This window comes from Capricornis sumatraensis, chromosome 1 (genome assembly GCF_032405125.1).
Source record: "Capricornis sumatraensis isolate serow.1 chromosome 1, serow.2, whole genome shotgun sequence".
Classification (NCBI taxonomy): Eukaryota; Metazoa; Chordata; class Mammalia; order Artiodactyla; family Bovidae; genus Capricornis; species Capricornis sumatraensis.
The window spans coordinates 34,021,182-34,039,953 of NC_091069.1; the positions used below are offsets into that span (position 1 = coordinate 34,021,182).

General features: G+C 51.2%; 1 protein-coding gene and 1 non-coding gene across 6 annotated transcripts in view; both read left to right on the forward strand.

Moving 5' to 3' along the window:
- Positions 1 to 17,601, forward strand: part of MAPRE3 (microtubule associated protein RP/EB family member 3) — a 54,988-nt gene extending 37,387 nt beyond the window's left edge. Inside the window, exons 1-7 of one of the 5 annotated variants that reach the window (XM_068966088.1) lie at positions 3,244 to 3,254; positions 12,794 to 12,921; positions 13,879 to 14,024; positions 14,619 to 14,820; positions 16,073 to 16,227; positions 16,344 to 16,496; positions 16,735 to 17,601. In XM_068966088.1, coding sequence (XP_068822189.1) covers positions 12,801 to 12,921; positions 13,879 to 14,024; positions 14,619 to 14,820; positions 16,073 to 16,227; positions 16,344 to 16,496; positions 16,735 to 16,803 — 846 coding nt within the window. In that variant the 5' untranslated portion in view covers positions 3,244 to 3,254; positions 12,794 to 12,800 and the 3' untranslated portion in view covers positions 16,804 to 17,601. Of the gene's footprint in view, positions 1 to 3,243; positions 3,255 to 12,793; positions 12,922 to 13,878; positions 14,025 to 14,618; positions 16,228 to 16,343; positions 16,497 to 16,734 lie in introns of those variants that run through there. The other 4 variants (XM_068966080.1, XM_068966096.1, XR_011144440.1 and 1 more) reach the window with 4 other exon arrangements.
- Positions 1,843 to 1,992, forward strand: LOC138093756 (small nucleolar RNA SNORA62/SNORA6 family). The gene has a single exon (XR_011146146.1). It is a non-coding gene; the product is annotated as a small nucleolar RNA SNORA62/SNORA6 family (small nucleolar RNA).
- Positions 17,602 to 18,772: the final 1,171 nt, after the last annotated feature.

Here is an 18,772-nt window from a genome sequence, read left to right on the forward strand (position 1 = left end):
GCCGTGCTGCAGCAGACCCACCGGCCTTGGTGACAAGCCCCTGATTTCTTTCCTCCGCATCCTCAGGCAAATCCTCTGGGTCTCCATAATCGTCTTCAGGTCGAGATTCAGTCCTCACACTCCAGCATGACGACTCAGAGTTTCATCATTGCTCCTTGCACAATCTAATGACTACTTCTCCATCCAAGGTCTGGTAACTTCATTAAACAGGGCAGGTAACCTCCTCATCGAAACTGGTCGCTCCCTTGGCACCAGGGACACCACCTGCCTCTCCCATTTCCTCTCTTGATCGCATCCTGTAACATTCCTCTAAGATTTGATCATTGGTCTCATGCTCATTTTTCAAAGGAAAGTAATCGTAAACATGTTTCCCATGTCCCAAATTTTCCATTTTCTCTTCACTTCTCTCTAACATCCTACCATCTTTAAAGTCTTAAATTTGGTGCCACTTTCCCCCAGAAGCCATTTAACTACTAAGGCCCCTCTCATCCTCCGTACTCTCCTGGAGCACTTAAAAGCCAAATGCACTCGCATAAGTTAGTGCTTCATATATTCTGGTTTGTGGAATCTTGTGCTGTTTTATGAGTTACTCTTGTTTCTTCAACCAAACAAAAGCTCCTTGAAGAGAAGACCCATGATTTAAAATATCCTGTGTCCTCATGGTACCTCGTGGAGGGATTAGCACATTACAGAAATGGTCAATAAACCCTTGCTTAGTGAGCAACGCGCTGCAGTAGCTTGGAAAGAGGAATATAAAGTAGAAAACCTTTGACATTTCCTTTCCTTTCTCCTAATGCTCAGGAGCCGAAATCGGGACAAGTCATCCTGCGCTGTGCTGTGCTTAGTCACTCAGTAGTGTTTGACTCTTTGCGACCCCGTGGACTGTAGCCCTCCAGTCTCCTCTCTCCATAGGATTCTCCAGGCAAGAATACTGGAATGGGTTGCCATGCCCTCCTCCAGGGGATCTTCCCAACCCAGGGATCAAACCCAGGTCTCCCACATTGCAGGCGGATTCTTTACCGGCCAGAGCAGCCCCATCCTGCACTGCTACTGCTGCTGCTAAGTCGCTTCAGTCATGTCCGACTCTTTACGACCCCATAGACGGCAGCCCACCAGGCTCCCCCGTCCCTGGGATTCTCCAGGCAAGAACACTGGAGTGGGTTGCCATTTCCTTCTCCAGTGCATGAAAGTGAAAAGTGAAAGTGAAGTCGCTCAGTCGTATCTGACTCTTAGCAACTCCATGGACTGCAGCCCACCAGGCTCCTCCGTCCATAGGATTTTCCAGGCACGAGTACTGGAGTGGGGTGCCATTGCCTTCTCCGCCCATCCTGCACTAGCACTGTGCAAAATCAAGTCAGTCTTCCTGCCTCAGTGCCATGATGTGGGAGGAGCACAGGATTTGGGTGCAGATGGCCTGGGTTCATGGTCTGGCCTCACCAGTCATTGATCTTAAATCTTAGTGAGTAGCTTGAACCCAGAAACTTCATCTCTTCATATTTAAAATTGAGATAATAACTAAGGTTTTTTGGAGACAAATGCTATATAATTCACAAGAGTGACATTCGTGGTGGCAACATCAAGCACCATGGTAGATCAGGAGAGAAGCTATCTGAAGGCGGACAGGCCTGAAGGTACCCCTCACTGCACATCCTCATTGAGGGGGAATGACTGTTGCCTGCAGTGGGGGCAGGTAAAGTCTTGGGGACGTGAAGAATGAGAGTCTGCAGGAGAGGAAGAGACTCAGATGTTGAGCGTTTCCAGGTTTGTTTTGGACATTGTCAGGTAGACCTGCTGGTGGAAAGGTCAGAATATGAAATAAGCAGCCTGTCCAAAAGGCGAGGAGATGCACATTATTAGAGCTTGGAGCTGAGGCCGCTGGCTGATGAACTCACAAGTATAGGTGGTGTGCTATGTGAGAGGCAAGTTTTTCTCTAACACCACAAGGGTTGCTGGCCCAATGAGTGGAGTTTGATAATAATACTTGCTACAAAAGTGTTTTTTTTAATAAAAGGCCAGGAAATAAAACTGGTGGATTGGCTCTGGTGGGGGAATTGGAGAGGGGCTCTGAGAGCAGAGAAAGGCCTGGGCCTGGACTGGAGGGAGAGTAGACTGAATGATTCATAGAATCCAGTTTCAGAGGAGGGGAGAACATGCCGCTTGGCCAGATGACAACTGTCAGCCATACAGACGGTCTGAAGAAACAGCCTGTGAAAAGATTAAGTGACATGATTTGAATGTGCCCCCAAAGACCAGAGCTGCTTTTGAAGCATGAAAGATCAGGAAGGCGACAGCAAGCCTACTAGGGCTGCAGACACGAATGTTCTCTACCCCACGCATCCCAGCTGCTGCTGCAGCCCCCTCCCTCTCGACGTTCAGACTGCAGGTGGGCTAGCATACCCCTCCCCTGAAGTGTGCACAGAGCTGGACTGAGAGCCAGTCCCAACTGGGGCATCCTCCCAACAGGTATCAAGTTCTGTTCTCAGAACCATCCCAGAGCCCTGTTCTGGGGAGTCTGGCAGCTATATGGGCTTCTTCCCCTGTGGCTCAGATGGTAAAGAATCCGCCTGCAGTGCGGGAGACCCAAGTTCGATCCCTGGGTCAGGAAGATCCCCTGGAGAAGGGAATAGCAACCCACTCCAGTATTCTTGCCTGGAGAATTCCATGGATAGAGGAGCCTAGCGGGCCACAGTCCATGGTGTCAGACATGACTGAGGGACTATCACTTCACCTCGTTTCTCTTTTCCTTGTATCAGAGGAAGAGGTCTTTTTCAATCTTTTGCTGAGCATACAGGGGCTTCAGGCTGCATTTGGTTGGATGTGGCCAGCAGGTGCAGCCTGTTTTCTCCTCTCCTGCTCCTTGCAGTCAACAGAAAGGAAATATGGCCAGAAAACCACCCTTTCTGAACCCACCTGCCACCTGAAACCCCACACTGCAGTTCAGCCGCTCCCATTTATTCATTCATCCAGCAGTGTTTATTGAGCAGCTATTGTGTCCAGGGCCCCAGGCTAGTACTAGTGAAGGAAAGAAATGGGCACCAGAGTGCCAGCATAGCTGCCGAAGAACCACAACCTAAAGCCACACCTGCCCCTGCTCTCCCCCCTCCTCAGGCACCTGATTGGAGCTCTGTGGGGAGTTTGCCAGGGTCCTGGGAAGAAGAACATGAGTCAGACACATCGATCATCCTCTGCCTGTCATCAAGGTTGCTCAACCCCCAAAGTGGGGAGATGATGAACCTCTGATTCCTGAAGACGAGGTATCTTATTAAACCCACAGCTACGCCATGCTCAAGAGAATCATCCTGACCCTTCAGACCTGAAAACTGAGGCTTGGATACTTCAAACTATCGTGTTGGCCAAAGAATTCATTTGGGTTTTCCACAGCATGTTACAGAAAATCAGTATGAACTCTTTTGGCCGACTCAATACTTGCTCAGAGTCTCACGGGCAGTGAGTGGCAGAGCCCAGAGCTGAGCCACATCTACCATTCAGCCTGGCTTCCCCACATCCCACAGCTCCAGGAGCCTGCTGCTGGTAATCTTGCTCTGATGGCAGATCCCATCATGAAAGTTTGTTGGCTTAAAAAGTTAAGTGTTTGTGGAACTTAAAGATCTTCAGTAGAGAGCCATTGGAAAGAAAGGTTTGCCTTTCTACCTGCCCACCGACACAGACCCTACGAATAATGATTAATTTTAGCAAGTGAGGAGTTCTGTGTACTCCCCTCCTGGATTCCCATTAACCCTTTGAGTAATGACCACATAGAGCAATCTGGCTAGGACTCCCCAAAGGACACCTTCCCTGGGACAGCAGCTGCAAGGGCAGAGCCCCATTATGTGGACCTGCCTCTTTAGAATTCAGATCACAGTCAGCAAGGCATGTTCAGAATTCCAGTGGCTGGGACCTCAGCAGGGTTCAGGATCTTGGGGAAGAGCTACATGACCTAAATGTGCAATGAGAACAGAATCCTGGAGCAGCTCCAGTTCCTACCTGAGCCTGCATGGTCCAGATCCCTGTCCTGGATCTGCTGGAGTGGGCGTGTTCCCCAGCAGCCCTGGAACTACTCCTTCTGCCCCATCTCTCCTTTTTAAATTCAGCTTCAGGAGGCTGAGCCTCCCCGTGAGTCAGATCCTGGGTCAACCATGAGAAGAAGGTGATTGGCTGGGTCTGCCAGGGCTTTGTGACCCGCCAGCAGGGCTCCTCCAGTCCCTCAGAACCCTGCCTCCCTGCCTGAACTTATTGCCTCCATGCAATCCCAGGATAACTTGGGTGTGTAACCCAGGGGGCAAGGGGTAACAATATTGCAGACTTTCCAAACAGGTGACTTCAGCCTCCTGGGCCCAGGCAGGAAGGGGTAACCCGATGACAATGGGCATTGCCCCATGTCAGGAGCAGGAAACATTTTGGCAAGCTCCTCAGAGTTCTCTCTCCTCTGATCCCACAGTGCCTGTTCCAGTTTTCCTGACCGGTAGGATGGCATCTACAAAGCAGAATGTATGGGAAATCTGGAGTTGGGGAGGGATCGTGGTTAGAAGCCCCAGCTTCAGGTAGCCCAGATGGTTTTTCCCAGGTAGAAAGGGCAGAGAAACACACACTTCTGTGGTCTGTCTCCCTTCTAGACTGGCATTCCAGGATCTTGGAGACCTAAAGCTGGATGTGTGTTGGGTGCCTGCTTCTCAGGAATGTGACCTTGGATCTCAGTGTCTGCCTTAATAATGCCGATAATACTGACCAAGTGCTTACCAGGTGCCAGGCTCTGTCCAGAACTTTATACACATGACTCAATTAGTTCTTGAAACAGCTCTGTGAAGTGGGGACTCTCATTGTCCCCATTTTATTGATGAGGAAACTGAGGCCCAAAGTCAAGCAACTAGGAAATGTTAGAGCCAGGATTTAAGCTCAAGGTGTGTGACTGGAGATCTGGTATTCTTAAAGCAACCATTTTGGAGCCTGCTGGAGGCAGGTCCAACACCCACTACAGGGCTGAAAGACCCAGTGTGTCCCTCATAGCTGTGGGGAGCAGAAGGAACTGGGAACTGCAAGGAGTTTTAGGGACCAAAGAATTAGAGAAGACTGAGCAGATAACCCCTGGGTTATCTCCAAGACATATTTGTGCAAGGTAGAGCTCCACTGAAGACTTAAAAAGTCAAAGTTAGATTTAGGCCAGTGATAAGGTTATTAAACATTAGAATCTGAGCTTTCAGGGTTATGCAGTCTTATTTATGATTAGGCATTATAAATGCCTAGCTCTAAGTACAGTTCTAGGGATCTGGGAAGGAACTGGATGGTCTCTAGAAACTTTCCAGCCACGGGATGTTTAGATTTGGTCTTGATGACCATGTTGGAAGCCTCCGACTGCAGAATGACTGAAAGCTCCACCTCTCCTGATGAGTGATAACTGTCTTTCCCATTACCAGTGACTGCATCGTGAACCTGACGGTCCTCGCATAGGAAATGATTTTGCATATCACCAGACTAAATTTCCTCAACTTTTCTTTCCCTTGACCGCAGTCCTGGTAGCAGGAGTCAAGACCCTGCAGGGCAGATTGTTCCCAAGGCCATATCCTCAGTCTGATTCTTGAATGGGGTTTCAGGCTGGCTGGTGACATGCTACAACCCAGTCAGCTATTTCTCCTGACAGTCACCACGTGGCAGAGGCCAGGGTAGAAACACAGGGATGGGGGTGGAAAAAGACCTGGCTACTGTAGCCCTTGGAACAGAGCCTGCCTCCTCTAGGTGTTGCCTACCGTTCTCCCAGGGGAGGTGACCCAGCCCTTGGTTACAAGTGCATTCACTGTAAGAGTTGTCTCAGATTTTGTCTCAGCTGCAGTGGTGGGTAACTGGTTCACTTAGGGCAAGATACCTGGGCGGATGCTTTATATACCTTCACCCCAAGAAGCTGGTCTGGCTTGAGTCTAGGCCTGAGTCAACCCCCAGTACAAAAAGTCATTGGAAGTTGGATCCATTGATGCATTTAACTTATGGCTCTGGGGAATTGGGGGGTTGGTTTAGTTGAGTCCAGAATCTTAGAATTGACCCAATGCCCTAGCCAATTCCAGTTCGTTCAGTTCTTAGAGGGCACTTGGGTCAAGAACAAGGATTCCACTCAAGCCGCTGTCCTGATACCACCACGTTTTGACCCAACCAGGCTTCCTCTTTGAGGGATAGGGTCAAAGTCAGGAGCTCTTCCTTGTCTGAATTGAGCTATGGAGAAAGGAATTTAAGGATGGGAGAAACTTCTAAAGGAGTCTTTGCCCAGGACCTGGTGCCACCTGCTGGTCACAATTTAGCTGTGTTTATAGGGCAAAATCTAGGAGAGGAGCATTAAAAGAAGGGTATCCTGCCCTCCCACCCCATCCTGACAAGGAATAAGAGAAAAAGGAGATGGGTTTCTTCATGACCCCCAGCAAGTGTGACTGGCGATCGTTGCAAAGAGCCCTGAGTGCCTTGGTTGAGTCCTCAGCCAAAATGAACCCCAGCTGGGCCAGAGGGTAGCATCACCTGAAAGAACCAGAGCCAGTCCCGAGTGGAGACAAGGCTCTGTTCCACGTATCAGCTGCCCACCCTGCCACCCCACCCTGCCACCCTACTTCATGTGACCCACCCCCCCAATATATAGCCTGTGCTATTGCAGTGTGGGCCACACAATGCATCAGATGAGGACTGTGGTTCTAATACCAGGTTGTGTATCAGGAGTATATTTTAAATTATATAGACATAAAAGCTATATGTGAGTGTGTGTGTGTGTGCGTGTGTATCACCAAATATATTACACAGTCAACTCTCCATATTTGTTGGTTCCGTACCCACGGATTCAACAACCACAAATGGAAAATATTTGAAAAAAATTTCAAGACGTTCCAAAAAGTAAAACTTGAATTTGCCATGAAACAGCGACTATTTACATAGCATTTACGTTGTATGAGGTATTATATATAATCTAGAGATGATTTAAAGTATACAGTAGGATGTACAGAGGTTATTTGCAAATACCATGTCATTTTGCATAAGGAACTTGAGCACCTATAGATTTTGGTATCCACACTGGTCCTGGAACAAAGCTCCCATGGACACTGACAGCCAACTATATCATATATAAATATATTCGTATATACCATATATACATACTATATATGAATATGTACTATGTTATGTATTATTGTTCAGTCGCTGAGTCATGTCTGACTCTCTGAGACCCCATGGACTGTAGCCTGCCAGACTCCTCTGTCCATAGGATTCTCCAGGCAAGAAAACTGGAGTAGGTCAGTTCAGTTCAGTTCAATCAGTTGTGTCCAACTTTGCAACCCCTTGGACTGTAGCACACCAGGCTTTCCTGTCTGTCCATCACCAACTCCCGGAACTTGCTCAAACTCATGTCTATCGGGTTGGTGATGCCATCCAACCATCTTATCCTCTGTCATCCCCTTCTCCTCCCACCTTTAATTTTTCTCAGCATCAGGGTATTTCCCAGTGAGTCAGTTCTTCACATCAGGTGGCCAAAGTATTGGAGTTTCACCTTCAGCATCAGTCCTTCCAGTGAATATTCAGGACTGAGTTCCTTCAGGATTGACTGGTTTGATCTCCTTGCAGTCCAAGGGACTCTCAAGAGTCTTCTCCAACACCACCGGTGAAAAGCATCAATTTTTTGGCACTCAGCTTTCTTTATAGTCCAGCTCTCACATCCATACATGACTACTGGAAAAACCATAGCTTTGACTAGATGGACCTTTGTCAGCAAAGTAATGTCTCTGCCTTTTATATGCTATCTAGGTTGGTCATAGCTTTTCGTCCAAGGAGCAAGCGTCTTTTAATTTCATGGCTGCAGTCACCATCTTCAGTGATTTTGGAGCCCAAGAAAATAAAGTTTGTCACTGTTTCCCCATCTGTTTGCCATGAAGTGATGGGACCAGATACCGTGATCTTCATTTTTTGAACGTTGAGTTTTAAGCCAGCCTTTTCTCTCTTTGCTTTCACTTTCATCAGGAGGCTCTTTAGTTCTTCTTCGCTTTCTGCCATAAGGGTGGTGTCATCTGCATACCTGAGGTTATTGATATTTCTCCCAGCAATCTTGATTCCAGCTTGTGCTTCATCCAGCCTGGCATTTCGCATGATGTACTTTGCATGTAAGTTAAATAAGCAGGGTGATTTATTTAACTTATATATTAACTGGAGTAGGTAACCATTCCTTTCTCCAGGGGATCTTCCCAACCCAAGGATAGAACCTGGGTCTCCTGCATTGCAGGGAGATTCTTTACCATTTTAGGCACCTATGTATAAATATAACTAATGTATATTTATATAGTGTACTATATATATTATATAATAATACACATGATATGGCTATATATAATATAGAGATGTTGAGGACCCACAGGAAGGCTGCCCGCGGGTTGGAAGATCTTTGAAGCTCAAATGATTTCAGTCAAAAACTGGAGGACCAGTTTAGACCGGGACCAGTGCCTCTGCTTTTTTTCAGTAATCAGCACTTGAAAACCATACACAGTAAACAGGAAAAAAAAAATCCCTAAAGTGCCTCAGGAGCTCCCAGGACCAACCTAAGACCACCCTATGCCTCCCAGAACCACCCCTGACCAGTTCAGACTCTGCCTCAGGAGCCTAGGTCCAGAAGAGCCCCCAAGGCTTCATGGAGAAATGAGTCCCCAAGCCTGTGAGAAGCCTTGTCCCCTCTGCATTCAGGTCCTGCAGGCCTCTGCACACCTCCTCCCCCCAAAGGCCTGGCAGGGTCTGACCATTCATATTAGGGTCGTTCAAATCCACCCTCCAGCTCTGCACACTCTTCTCCGTCCTGTCTTCCTGGAGCACCTACTGTTTTTACCACACTTTGGGGCATTTGGTTATATTGTTCTCCTGTATGTTGGTCTCCCAGTAAGACTAAATTTTTTGAGGATGGGGCAAATCTGTTTCTCAGAGTTCCTAATTAAATACTTATCAAAATACAATACCCTTGCCTTGACACTCCCCACCTGCCTCCCCAGTCAAGTCTGGGACCCTCCCCACATGCCTCCCTAGTCAGGTCTGGTGTCCACACACTCCTGCCTTGCCTGCTGAGGTTACTTTAGGTGAGCTCCCTGGAAACCAAGAGGCACTCTCCCAACTCCAGTCTCTGTGATTATGGTTCATTGAGAATTATCTAGAACCCCAAAGTGAATGAAACAGCCTGGTCACTGAGGAGTTTACAGTCAGGTAGAAGGGGCAGACACACGAGTGGTTTCAAGAGAATGGAATCAATGGCATTGATTGAGTATGCTCAGGGCGACAGACACAGAGCAGGGCCATGTCTCCCTGCGCAGTGGCCCAGAGAACATTTCCTAGAGGAGCTCGAGCCCCAGCTAAGTCCTGAAGGTTGAGTTGGGGAGGGAGGGTCCAGGCCAGAAGGTGATATAAGAGGATTCAGAAAGAAGAGAGAAGGTGTCACTCAGTCATTCAACAAATTTGCTCAATACCTTCCTTCCCTGTGACAGGCCTAGAAACACCACTCCTGGCTTTGAGGTGCTTACTGATGAGAGAAACAGGCATTTCAACAAGTCCAGTGGTTAGTGCAATGGTCAGATTACAGGGTAGTGGTTCAGAACCACTATGTAAGAGGATACTCAAGTGCAGTCAAAATTACCCTCAGAAATCTCCGCAATTGTCAGCTCCTGAGTCCTTGGAAGCTCCCAAGACAATAATTTTTGTTTCCCTTGGCTTTCCAGCCCTATCTTGGCCTTCCTTCCTTTAGGCAATGAAGGACAAAGTCTATTTTTAAAAGGAGGAAGGAGGGAGGTGGGAGGGGGGTTCATGTTTGGGAACGCATGTACACCCGTGGTGGATTCATGTCAATGTATGGCAAAACCAATACAGTATTGTAAAGTAAAATAAAGTAAAAATAAAATTTTTTAAAAAAAAAGGAGGAAGGACTAGGAATATATAGGAGGGTGTCCTTTTTTTTTTTTTTTTTCCAAAAAATGTATTGAAATTAAATGTGCATCTAGTGAAGTTGCATTGTCTATACTTGGTGGGGCTGTGGGGGAGCACAGCCCAGCAGATGCCAACTGAGCCTCCTTTCTAAAACAGCTTCTCTAGTTTGACTGTGTCTGTAGACCCTCTTGGTCAAGTGCAGATTCTGACTCAGTAGGTCAAAGGCAGAGCTCAAAAACAGGAATTTCTAACTTGAAATCTCTGACAATCTGATGCCCACAGAGCACCAATGGTGCACCAGGGACCACAGTTTGAGAGCCTTTCACCTTCATGCATTGGAGAAGGAAGTGGCAACCCACTCCAGTGTTCTTGCCTGGAGAACCCCAGGGACGGGGGAGCCTCGTGGGCTGCCATCTATGGGGTCGCACAGAGTCAGACACGACTGAAGCAAGTTAGCAGCAGCAGAGCAGAGAATGAATGAACTGTGGGGGTGGGACTGCATTCCAGGCAGAAGGTGAGTAGAGAGCTGCCCATGACTCCCAACCAGGGGACCAGAGAAGAAGACAGGGCTGGAGAGGCAGGGCCCATTGATGAGCTTGACAAGTGGTGGGAAGCAGGTTACGTTACAAGAACAGATGCCCTCTGGATGGGGAAGTTGGGTGGGTGTATTCTTCCTTCAGGGAGACACTTTGCATGTTAAACCTAAAAAATACTCTTCACTCCAGAAATACGTACTCTCCCAATTCTGGGAATATGCAGTCCTGTTTCTCCATTTCTGATAAAAGACCTAGTTACAAGAAAGTTTTCCCTCTTAACAGTAATAAACAGCAACCGACACTTGACCTCTGTGGGGGGTGATGAGGGGAGGGTAAGGACATGCTCACACCCACTGGCCCGAGGCGGGGCGCCTCTGCTCAGCTCCAGCTGTAGGTTGCTGCACGGGAACACGGACTCAGGGTTGCCAAAAGAAGCCAGAAATCCCAACTTGCTTGTGTGGAACATCCCAGCTTTAAAATCTTGAGTTCAGTTCTGTTCCAGAAAAATCTTGAGTACTAACTCGAAAATGTTTCCAACACTGTGAGTGCTAAACCGTTCAAGTCTGCAAGGCAAGTCCGGCCACTGGGTGTCTCGTTTGTGACCGCTCGTTTGTGTCTCTAGCTTGTTTGTGACTAGCTCATTTGTGAGCTAGGGGTTGGAGAGACCAGGGCTGCTTTCCAAGAGTCTGAGTGCAGCAGTGTCAGCGATGGACTAAAGCAAGGGAGAGCCTGGAGGCTGACGGGCCCCGTAGGAGGCTCTTGCTCGCCTTGGCCAGAGAGAATGGATATGCAGAAACCCCAAGGCAGCAGGCACATTGGAGGGCAGTGCTGACTTGCTGAATGATGGACTTTGAGGATGAAGGAGAGGAGCTATCTGGACTGACCCCACAGGTTTCCAGCATGGGTGATGGGGTGACTGGTAGTGACATTCACTGGGATAACAAATACAGAAGCAGAGCATGTATTAAGGGAAGTTTCTGTATAAGCGAAATCCAGGTGTCTGTGGATCCATCAGCAAGCCACAGGGATATAGAGTTTGAAGTCAGAGCAGATGTGAAGATGAGTCAGCTTTCTAGAACCCAAATCTGGTCAAATCTGCTTAAAATCCTCTAATGGCTTCCCTTGTTTAAACAAACTCCTCCTCATGGTAAACAAAGCCCTGGGCAACCAGCCCCTTCCGGCCTCTTTGTACCACACCCCAACATGAACACCATTTCCCCTGCCTGCTGAACAACTCAGAGTCCCAGCAATAAGCCATAACTTTGTTCTTGCTAGTCCCGGGGCCTGCACAGCTCTTCCACCCTATCCCCCATACATTCAGAAAATTCCTACCCCTTTCAGTCTGTTCTGAAATCTTCGCTGACCCTGTCAAGCAGAAAAGGTCACCCCTTTCTTTGTGCCACCCCTGAACTCTGCTTGTCCTGCTCTTCCTGCCCCATCACTCCCTGCTCTGGACATCTGCCTGTCTGTAAATTCTTTGGAGGCAGAGACCACTTCTGACTTCACCACTTCTTAGCGCAGGTCCATTGTATAGTGTGTGTGTGTGTGTGTGTGTGTGTGTGTGTGTGTGTGTGTGTGCGCGCGCGCGCTCAGTCATGTCCAACTTTGCAACTCCATGGACTGCAGCATGCCAGGCTTCCCTGTCCTGCAGTATCTCCCAGAGTTTGCTCAAACTCATGTCCATTGAGTCAGTGATGTTATCTAACCGTCTCATCCTCTGCTGCCCCCTTCTCCTGTTGCCCTCAATCTTTCCCAGCATCAGGGTCTTTCCTGCTGAGTCGGCTCTTCGCATCAGGTGCCCAAAATATTGGAACTTATGGGGTTGCAGAGTTGGACACAACTGAGCAACTGAGTAACAACAAAGTGGTAAAGAATCTGCCTGCCAGTGCAGGAGACACAAGAGACACAGGTTCAATTCCTGGGTCCGAAAGATCCCATAGAGTAGGGAGTGGTGCCCCACTCCAGTATTCTTGCCTGGAAAATTCCATGGACAGTCAGACACAGCGGAGCACACACACGCACCCTGTATAGTGTGTGTGTGTGTGCTCCCTCGTGTCTGACTCTGTGGCCCTATGGACTATAGCCTGCCAGGCTCCTCTGTATGTAGGATTCTCCACACAAGAATACTAGAATGGGTTGCCATTCCCTTCTCCAGGAGATCTTATAGTAGGTACTCACCAGATGTTCAAGGGTGAGTAAGTACCCCTTCTCCAGGAGGTAAGCTGCTAGTCTGGAGGAAGATGCTTCTCGTTTTTCCAGGGACCCTCCAGCCCCTTCTCTCCTTTGGGCCCAAGAACAGCACAAGGCCCCCAGGAGCTGACCTTGCCTTTCCTCTTTCTTTGCAGCTGGGGCATGGCCGTCAATGTGTACTCCACATCTGTGACCAGTGAAAATCTGAGTCGCCATGATATGCTTGCATGGGTCAACGACTCCCTGCACCTCAACTATACCAAGATAGAACAGCTCTGCTCAGGTTGGAGGCTGGGAACGGGGAAGGCGGGCTACGGAGGGGAGGGCAGCGAAGGCGGGAGGCAGAACAGCCTCAGTGGACATTGAGGATTAAGGAGACCTGCAGAGCCCTCAACTAGCCAAGGTTCTGGAGTTGAAGGAAGGAAATGGGGGTCTCCATGTGGTGGAAAAAGTCCAAAGCAAAGAGCAGCAGAAGTACAGTGCAGGGCTGCAGGAGAGGCAAGCAGTGAACCTGAGATCACCGGCACCAGGTCCAGCCCAGCCACTCAGGAGGTCCCGGTCTCAGCTCTTCCTGTAGTGCAACCCTGGGCAAGTCAGCACCCGTCTCTAGGTCTCAGTTTTGCGGTCCATAAATGGACATGACATCAGCTGTATAAGTAGGGTTGCTGTTAGGACTGAATGCCATACATGCAGTGTTTGATATGGTGTGTGCATGCTAAGTCGATTCAGTCATGTCCTACTCTTTGCAACCCTGTGGACTGTAGCCCACCAGGCTCCTCTGTCCATGGGGTTTGAGTGGGTTGCCATGCCCTCTTCCAGTGGATCTATCCAACCCAGGGATCAAACCTGCATCTCCTGCACTGCAGGCGGATTCCTTAACCCCTGAACCACCAGGGGAAGCCCATGTTTGATATGGTGCTGGTACCTCATTGTATCATTTTATAGTAATTGCTCCCATTCTTGGGAATGCTGGTTGTGCCTATCCTGCAAGTATTGTAGAAAGAAATGGCAACCCACTCCAGTCTTCTTGCCTGGAGAATTCCATGAACAGAGGAGCCTGGCAGGCTGCAGTCCATGGAGTCACAGAGAGTTGGACATGACTGAGTGACTTTCACTTCACTATTGTGCAAGTATGACTGGCCCTGGCCCCAAAGAAAGAGAAGAGGAGATGGGGAGGTTTGGGGGAGTAGCCCCAGTGGGCCCAGGAAAGTGAAAGCAAGCTGCCCATGTTGCTCCGCAGGGGCAGCCTACTGCCAGTTCATGGACATGCTCTTCCCTGGCTGCGTGCACTTGAGGAAGGTGAAGTTCCAGGCCAAGCTGGAGCACGAATACATCCATAACTTCAAGGTGCTGCAAGCAGCTTTCAAGAAGATGGGTGTTGACAAAGTAGGTGCCTGCGCTCTGAGGGTCCCCCGAGGAGCTCTGTGACCCCAGGGAAGAAGATGGCCCGCAGCAGGGGCCGCTGGGGTCCTTCCAGCTCTGATGCCACTTTCCACTCCAGGGGGAGTGCTTCCCCAGCTCAAGGCTCAGTGGAAAACCCCACAACATTTGACACCCCATCCTGACCGCATTCCCATCCCTTCCTCCTCTCTGGATACTACACTTGAGCCTCTCGGTGTACTGCTTCTGTAAAGTTCCTCCTCTGTAGGGCCCAAGAAGTCTCTTGGCTCACTGCTGCCTCGATGGCCCAGGACCCCGGTTCCAGCAACCCCCACCCCACGTGCAGGGAGCAGCACCAAGGGACATCTCCCCACGTACTTCCTCCTGTGTCTGGAGGAAAGGGCTGTCTCTGGACCCTGGGCGGGGGGCTCTGGAGCCTACACATTGGCTCTGTTGGCACGGGAGGGGGGCAGCCCCGGAGAAGGTGGGGCCACTGCAGCCCCAGGGCTGGCCTTCCTGACAGCAGCGGCCCTCCCTCAAAGGACGGCAGCTGTACAGCAGCCGGAGGTTAAAGTTCTCTGCTTCTGTGGTCTATTTCAGATCATTCCTGTAGAGAAATTAGTGAAAGGAAAATTCCAAGATAATTTTGAGTTTATTCAGTGGTTTAAGAAATTCTTTGACGCAAACTATGATGGAAAGGATTACAACCCTCTGCTGGCGCGGCAGGGCCAGGACGTAGCACCACCTCCTAACCCAGGTGATCAGATCTTCAACAAATCCAAGAAACTCATTGGCACAGCAGGTAACGTGCCCGAGCTGGGGAGAGGGTGTGGGGGGCCGGGCTGGCGGGGCTCTACAGCCAGGACCGCCCCCTGGGCCACCGGCCCGCCCGGCCCCCGCCAGCCTAAAGGAGACTGTTATCACGGAGTTCAGATGACGCTGCCTGCTGCCCACTTAGACCAGGGGGAGTCACAGTGGGAGGAGAGCCCCCGGAGCCCGCTCAGGTGGCTGCTGGTGGTGGGAGACCCAAGCCACTTCTTCCTGCCGCCCAAGCTAACTCGCTGACCTTGAGGTGACGGGGCAGCCCACGGCACAGTTCCTGTGTCCAGGTCATCTCGGCCAAGGACCTGGGGCTGGCACAAAGGACTCCTTCTGCCCTCTGCCCACCTGATTCCCCAGGGATGGGAGTTTGCCCAGCTGGACCAAATCTTCCCACGTTTCCAGAATCTCACAGCCCCAAGTCCTCAAGAGACAATCTCTGGAAATGAGGCTTTGTCTGGGTTCTAGAAGAGAAGAGGGAAAAGCAACAGGGCCTCAGGGAGACAAGAGGATTGGCCAGGGAAGAGGAGCAGCCCACCCGCGTCTGAACCCGTCATAGCAGAGCGGCTCCTCCGTGTGCGCTGCTGCCCCCTGGGCCTGCCCCCACTCTCCTGCTTGCTTTGCATTAGAGGCTCTGTCCTGGGAGCTGCCTTTAGCTGGAAAATAAGTGGCCAAAGCATGACGGTGTGCGGGGGAGGAGCTGGGATGCCCGAATCAGGCCCAGCAGAGGGCACCAAGCCCATCCTGAGGCCCGGGCAACCCACAGGGGCAGGGGAAGGTTTCTGTGGTCTCCTGCAGTCTTGAGACTCTGAAGTCACCCCCAGAGAGGGTGGCTGTGGGCTGGGGCTTCTGTTAGGAAAGACCCAGCATAAGCCAGACTTGAGGCCCTGTGCCCTCTGCTTTTCCTCAGGCCCCAGCTGTCAGTACAGGAGGGCCCTCACCCCTCCAGCCCCACTCCCCAAATTCGCTGTCCCAGTTCCCCTCCCTCCCCACACCTTACACTTTCTTCAGCTCCCTGTCATCCCTGCTGTCCCAGGCTTGCCAGAGGGCTGCCCAGCTGCTGTGGTGTCGCGTGTGGCCGTGGCTTGAGGCCTAGATGTAGAGTGGGAGAGGAGGGGAGGGCGAGAGTGCCTGCCTTTCGCATGGGCCTGCCCCGCCATCACACCAGGCTGTCTCATGCCACGTCTGTGGCTGTGGGTTCATGCAGCCCCATCTGACTTTCCTCCTCTGGACAGTTCCACAGAGGACGTCCCCCACAGGCCCCAAAAATATGCAGACCTCCGGCCGGCTGAGCAACGTGGCTCCCCCCTGTATCCTCCGGAAGAATCCTCCGTCAGCCCGAAATGGTGGCCATGAGACTGATGCCCAGATTCTTGAGCTCAACCAGCAGGTGAATGGCGTGCGCATGGGCAGCTGAGAAAGCCAGGCCCCTGGGGCGTCTGGGCGGGAAGGGAGGCTGGCGCTGGGGTCTCTGCTTGTACACCACTTTCTCCCCCACCCGAGCAGCTACTGGATTTGAAGCTAACGGTGGATGGGCTGGAGAAGGAGCGTGACTTCTACTTCAGCAAACTTCGAGACATTGAGCTCATCTGCCAGGAACACGAAAGTGAGAACAGCCCTGTCATCTCGGGCATCATTGGCATCCTCTACGCCACGGAGGTGAGTCCTGTTGGGCACCTGATGGGCCTCTCCCATTCCCACCAGACCCTGAGACCAGAAGGGGCCTTGGGGAGCATGGGCCAGTGAGGGCAGCCGGCTGAAGGCACCAGCCCAAGGTCCTACAGAGCATGTGCAGTGGCAGGGGGCCAGAACCCAGGCCGGCTCCGAGCCACCTGCAGGAGTCCGCAGCTTCGGCCTGCCTGCCTGGCTCAGCATCTCTCTCCCTTCCACCCTCCAGGAAGGATTTGCACCCCCTGAGGACGATGAGATTGAGGAACACCAACAGGACGACCAGGACGAGTACTGAGGGCGGCCCCAGCCCTGGCTGACTGCACGGCTTCCGTGCCTCCCCACCCTGCTCCCACCCCTACATTATAATCCTTTCCTGACAGCCAGTCGGCCGGTGCTTTGTGTCAGTGCCGCGGCATTGGGGAGCCTGGCAAGCAGGGCTTAGGGGGACGGGGCAGGTGAGCAAGCGGAGGCCCCTCTTCCTGTGGCACAGGCCCAGTGCGCAGGACCCCTGCCCACTCCCCACCCCTATTTATTTCCGTTTTCTCTATGCTGTGTCGGCCAACACTCCCCCAGGGTGCCGTGGCCACCCGCCCAGCCAGCCACCCGCTCCCCTGACAGCCAGCAGCTGTATATTTGACAAAGTCATTGGTATATTTTTACTTACTGGATTTTCCTTGCACTTTACCTGTTCTTTTCCCAGGGCTGGCAGCACGGGCTCGGGGGCAGCGTGCCTGGCTTGGCTTCCCTTCCCCCGTTGCCAGGGCCGTGACTGGACTCACCGATTCTTATTTATTTTGTCTTTTGACCTCCCAGTAGTTGAGGGAAAGGCTGATGTCAGGAGAGGGATGGGGGACTGAGGGGTGGGGGGCGGTACCTAAGGCCCTGGTGGTCAGGGAGAGGGAGGGGAGCATGTGAGGGATGAAAACAACCTCCTGGCACCAGGCTCGCCCACCCTTGGCCCCCAGCACCACAGCCCGGCACTGCCCTGCGGCTCCCAGCCACTCCCCTGCAGCTTGGTTCATACCACACAGACTCTGCCCGGACCTCCTGTACGTCTGCCTTTTCTCTGCCCGCCTCCCCAACCCCAGCCCTTCGGGCCACCCAGCCTGCATATGTGTTCACTTTTATTTAAATAAACTTGTGTGGTAAAAGTCCATACTATGTCTCCCTCGACTGAGCCACAGCCTGGGTCTCAGCGCTTTTCTCTGAGCGACCCCCTCCCCGGAGGTGATAGCCACGGGACACAGCACCACTGCCATGCTCCCCTAGGCCCAGAAAGCTTCACTGGCTTGACCCAGCCCCATCTCCCAATGCTGGTACCAGGGCTTTAAGGGAAGGCACAGAGACCCAAACTCCCGTTGCCCGAAGAGGAACAGAATTCAAGACCATGGCTGTGATAATGGGCAACCCAGTCAAGCAGCTGTCGGGTGGCAGGGGGCCGTGGCTGAGAGGTGCCTTGTTTCTGTCCCTTTGGGCCAGTATGACCACATACTGTCCACCACCCTTGTCAAAGTCCACACACCCAATGTCAGTGATCCATATGGGGACAAGGGCTCACGTGACAGAGCTGAGTGGGTTACAAAGAGCAAGGGCTCTAAGCACTGAAGCCCAGGAGGAAAGCAATGTCCAAGGGGCTGCTTCCACAGAACAGGCTCTCATGGGAGCCGGGAGCTGGAAACTCTGTCCCATCATATTTGCACAGCCCTGCATTCCTGGTGCGTGCCGGCCAAGGGCCATGATAACCAGTGTCCTGAAGGTTCAACAGGGACCAAGGGCACTTAGCTGAATGTGGGTACCAGACCTGTTTAAACAGAGTCTTGATTGCCCTTTAGAACAGCCCCTTATTTACTGAGGAAAGGACTGAGACCTACATGTGACATGATTTGTTCAAGGTGGTAAAAACCTGTACTAGAATTGAGACCTCCTGACTCATTGTTTTGTGCTCATCCCCAAAGACCACACAGGTGTGACCTCCAGAACTCTCCTCTAGCTTCTGACCAGCCGTGGTAGATGTTGCCTCACGGTCCTGAGTGTGCCCAAGACACTGCTGGGATGTTGTTTCTTCCATGGCCCTGCTCCAAGACCCTCCTTCCAGACCACCAGCATTTCTCCAGTGACTCGTTAGAACCCTGAAATAAGCAAACCATGTCTGTTCATTCCTCATTCACTTCACCTTCTCCATTTGACTCATATTCCCCACATACAGAGACTTTTGAATTTCCTTATTCTCCTGTTTTTCTCCTTCAAGTTCCTAGCCTGCTTTT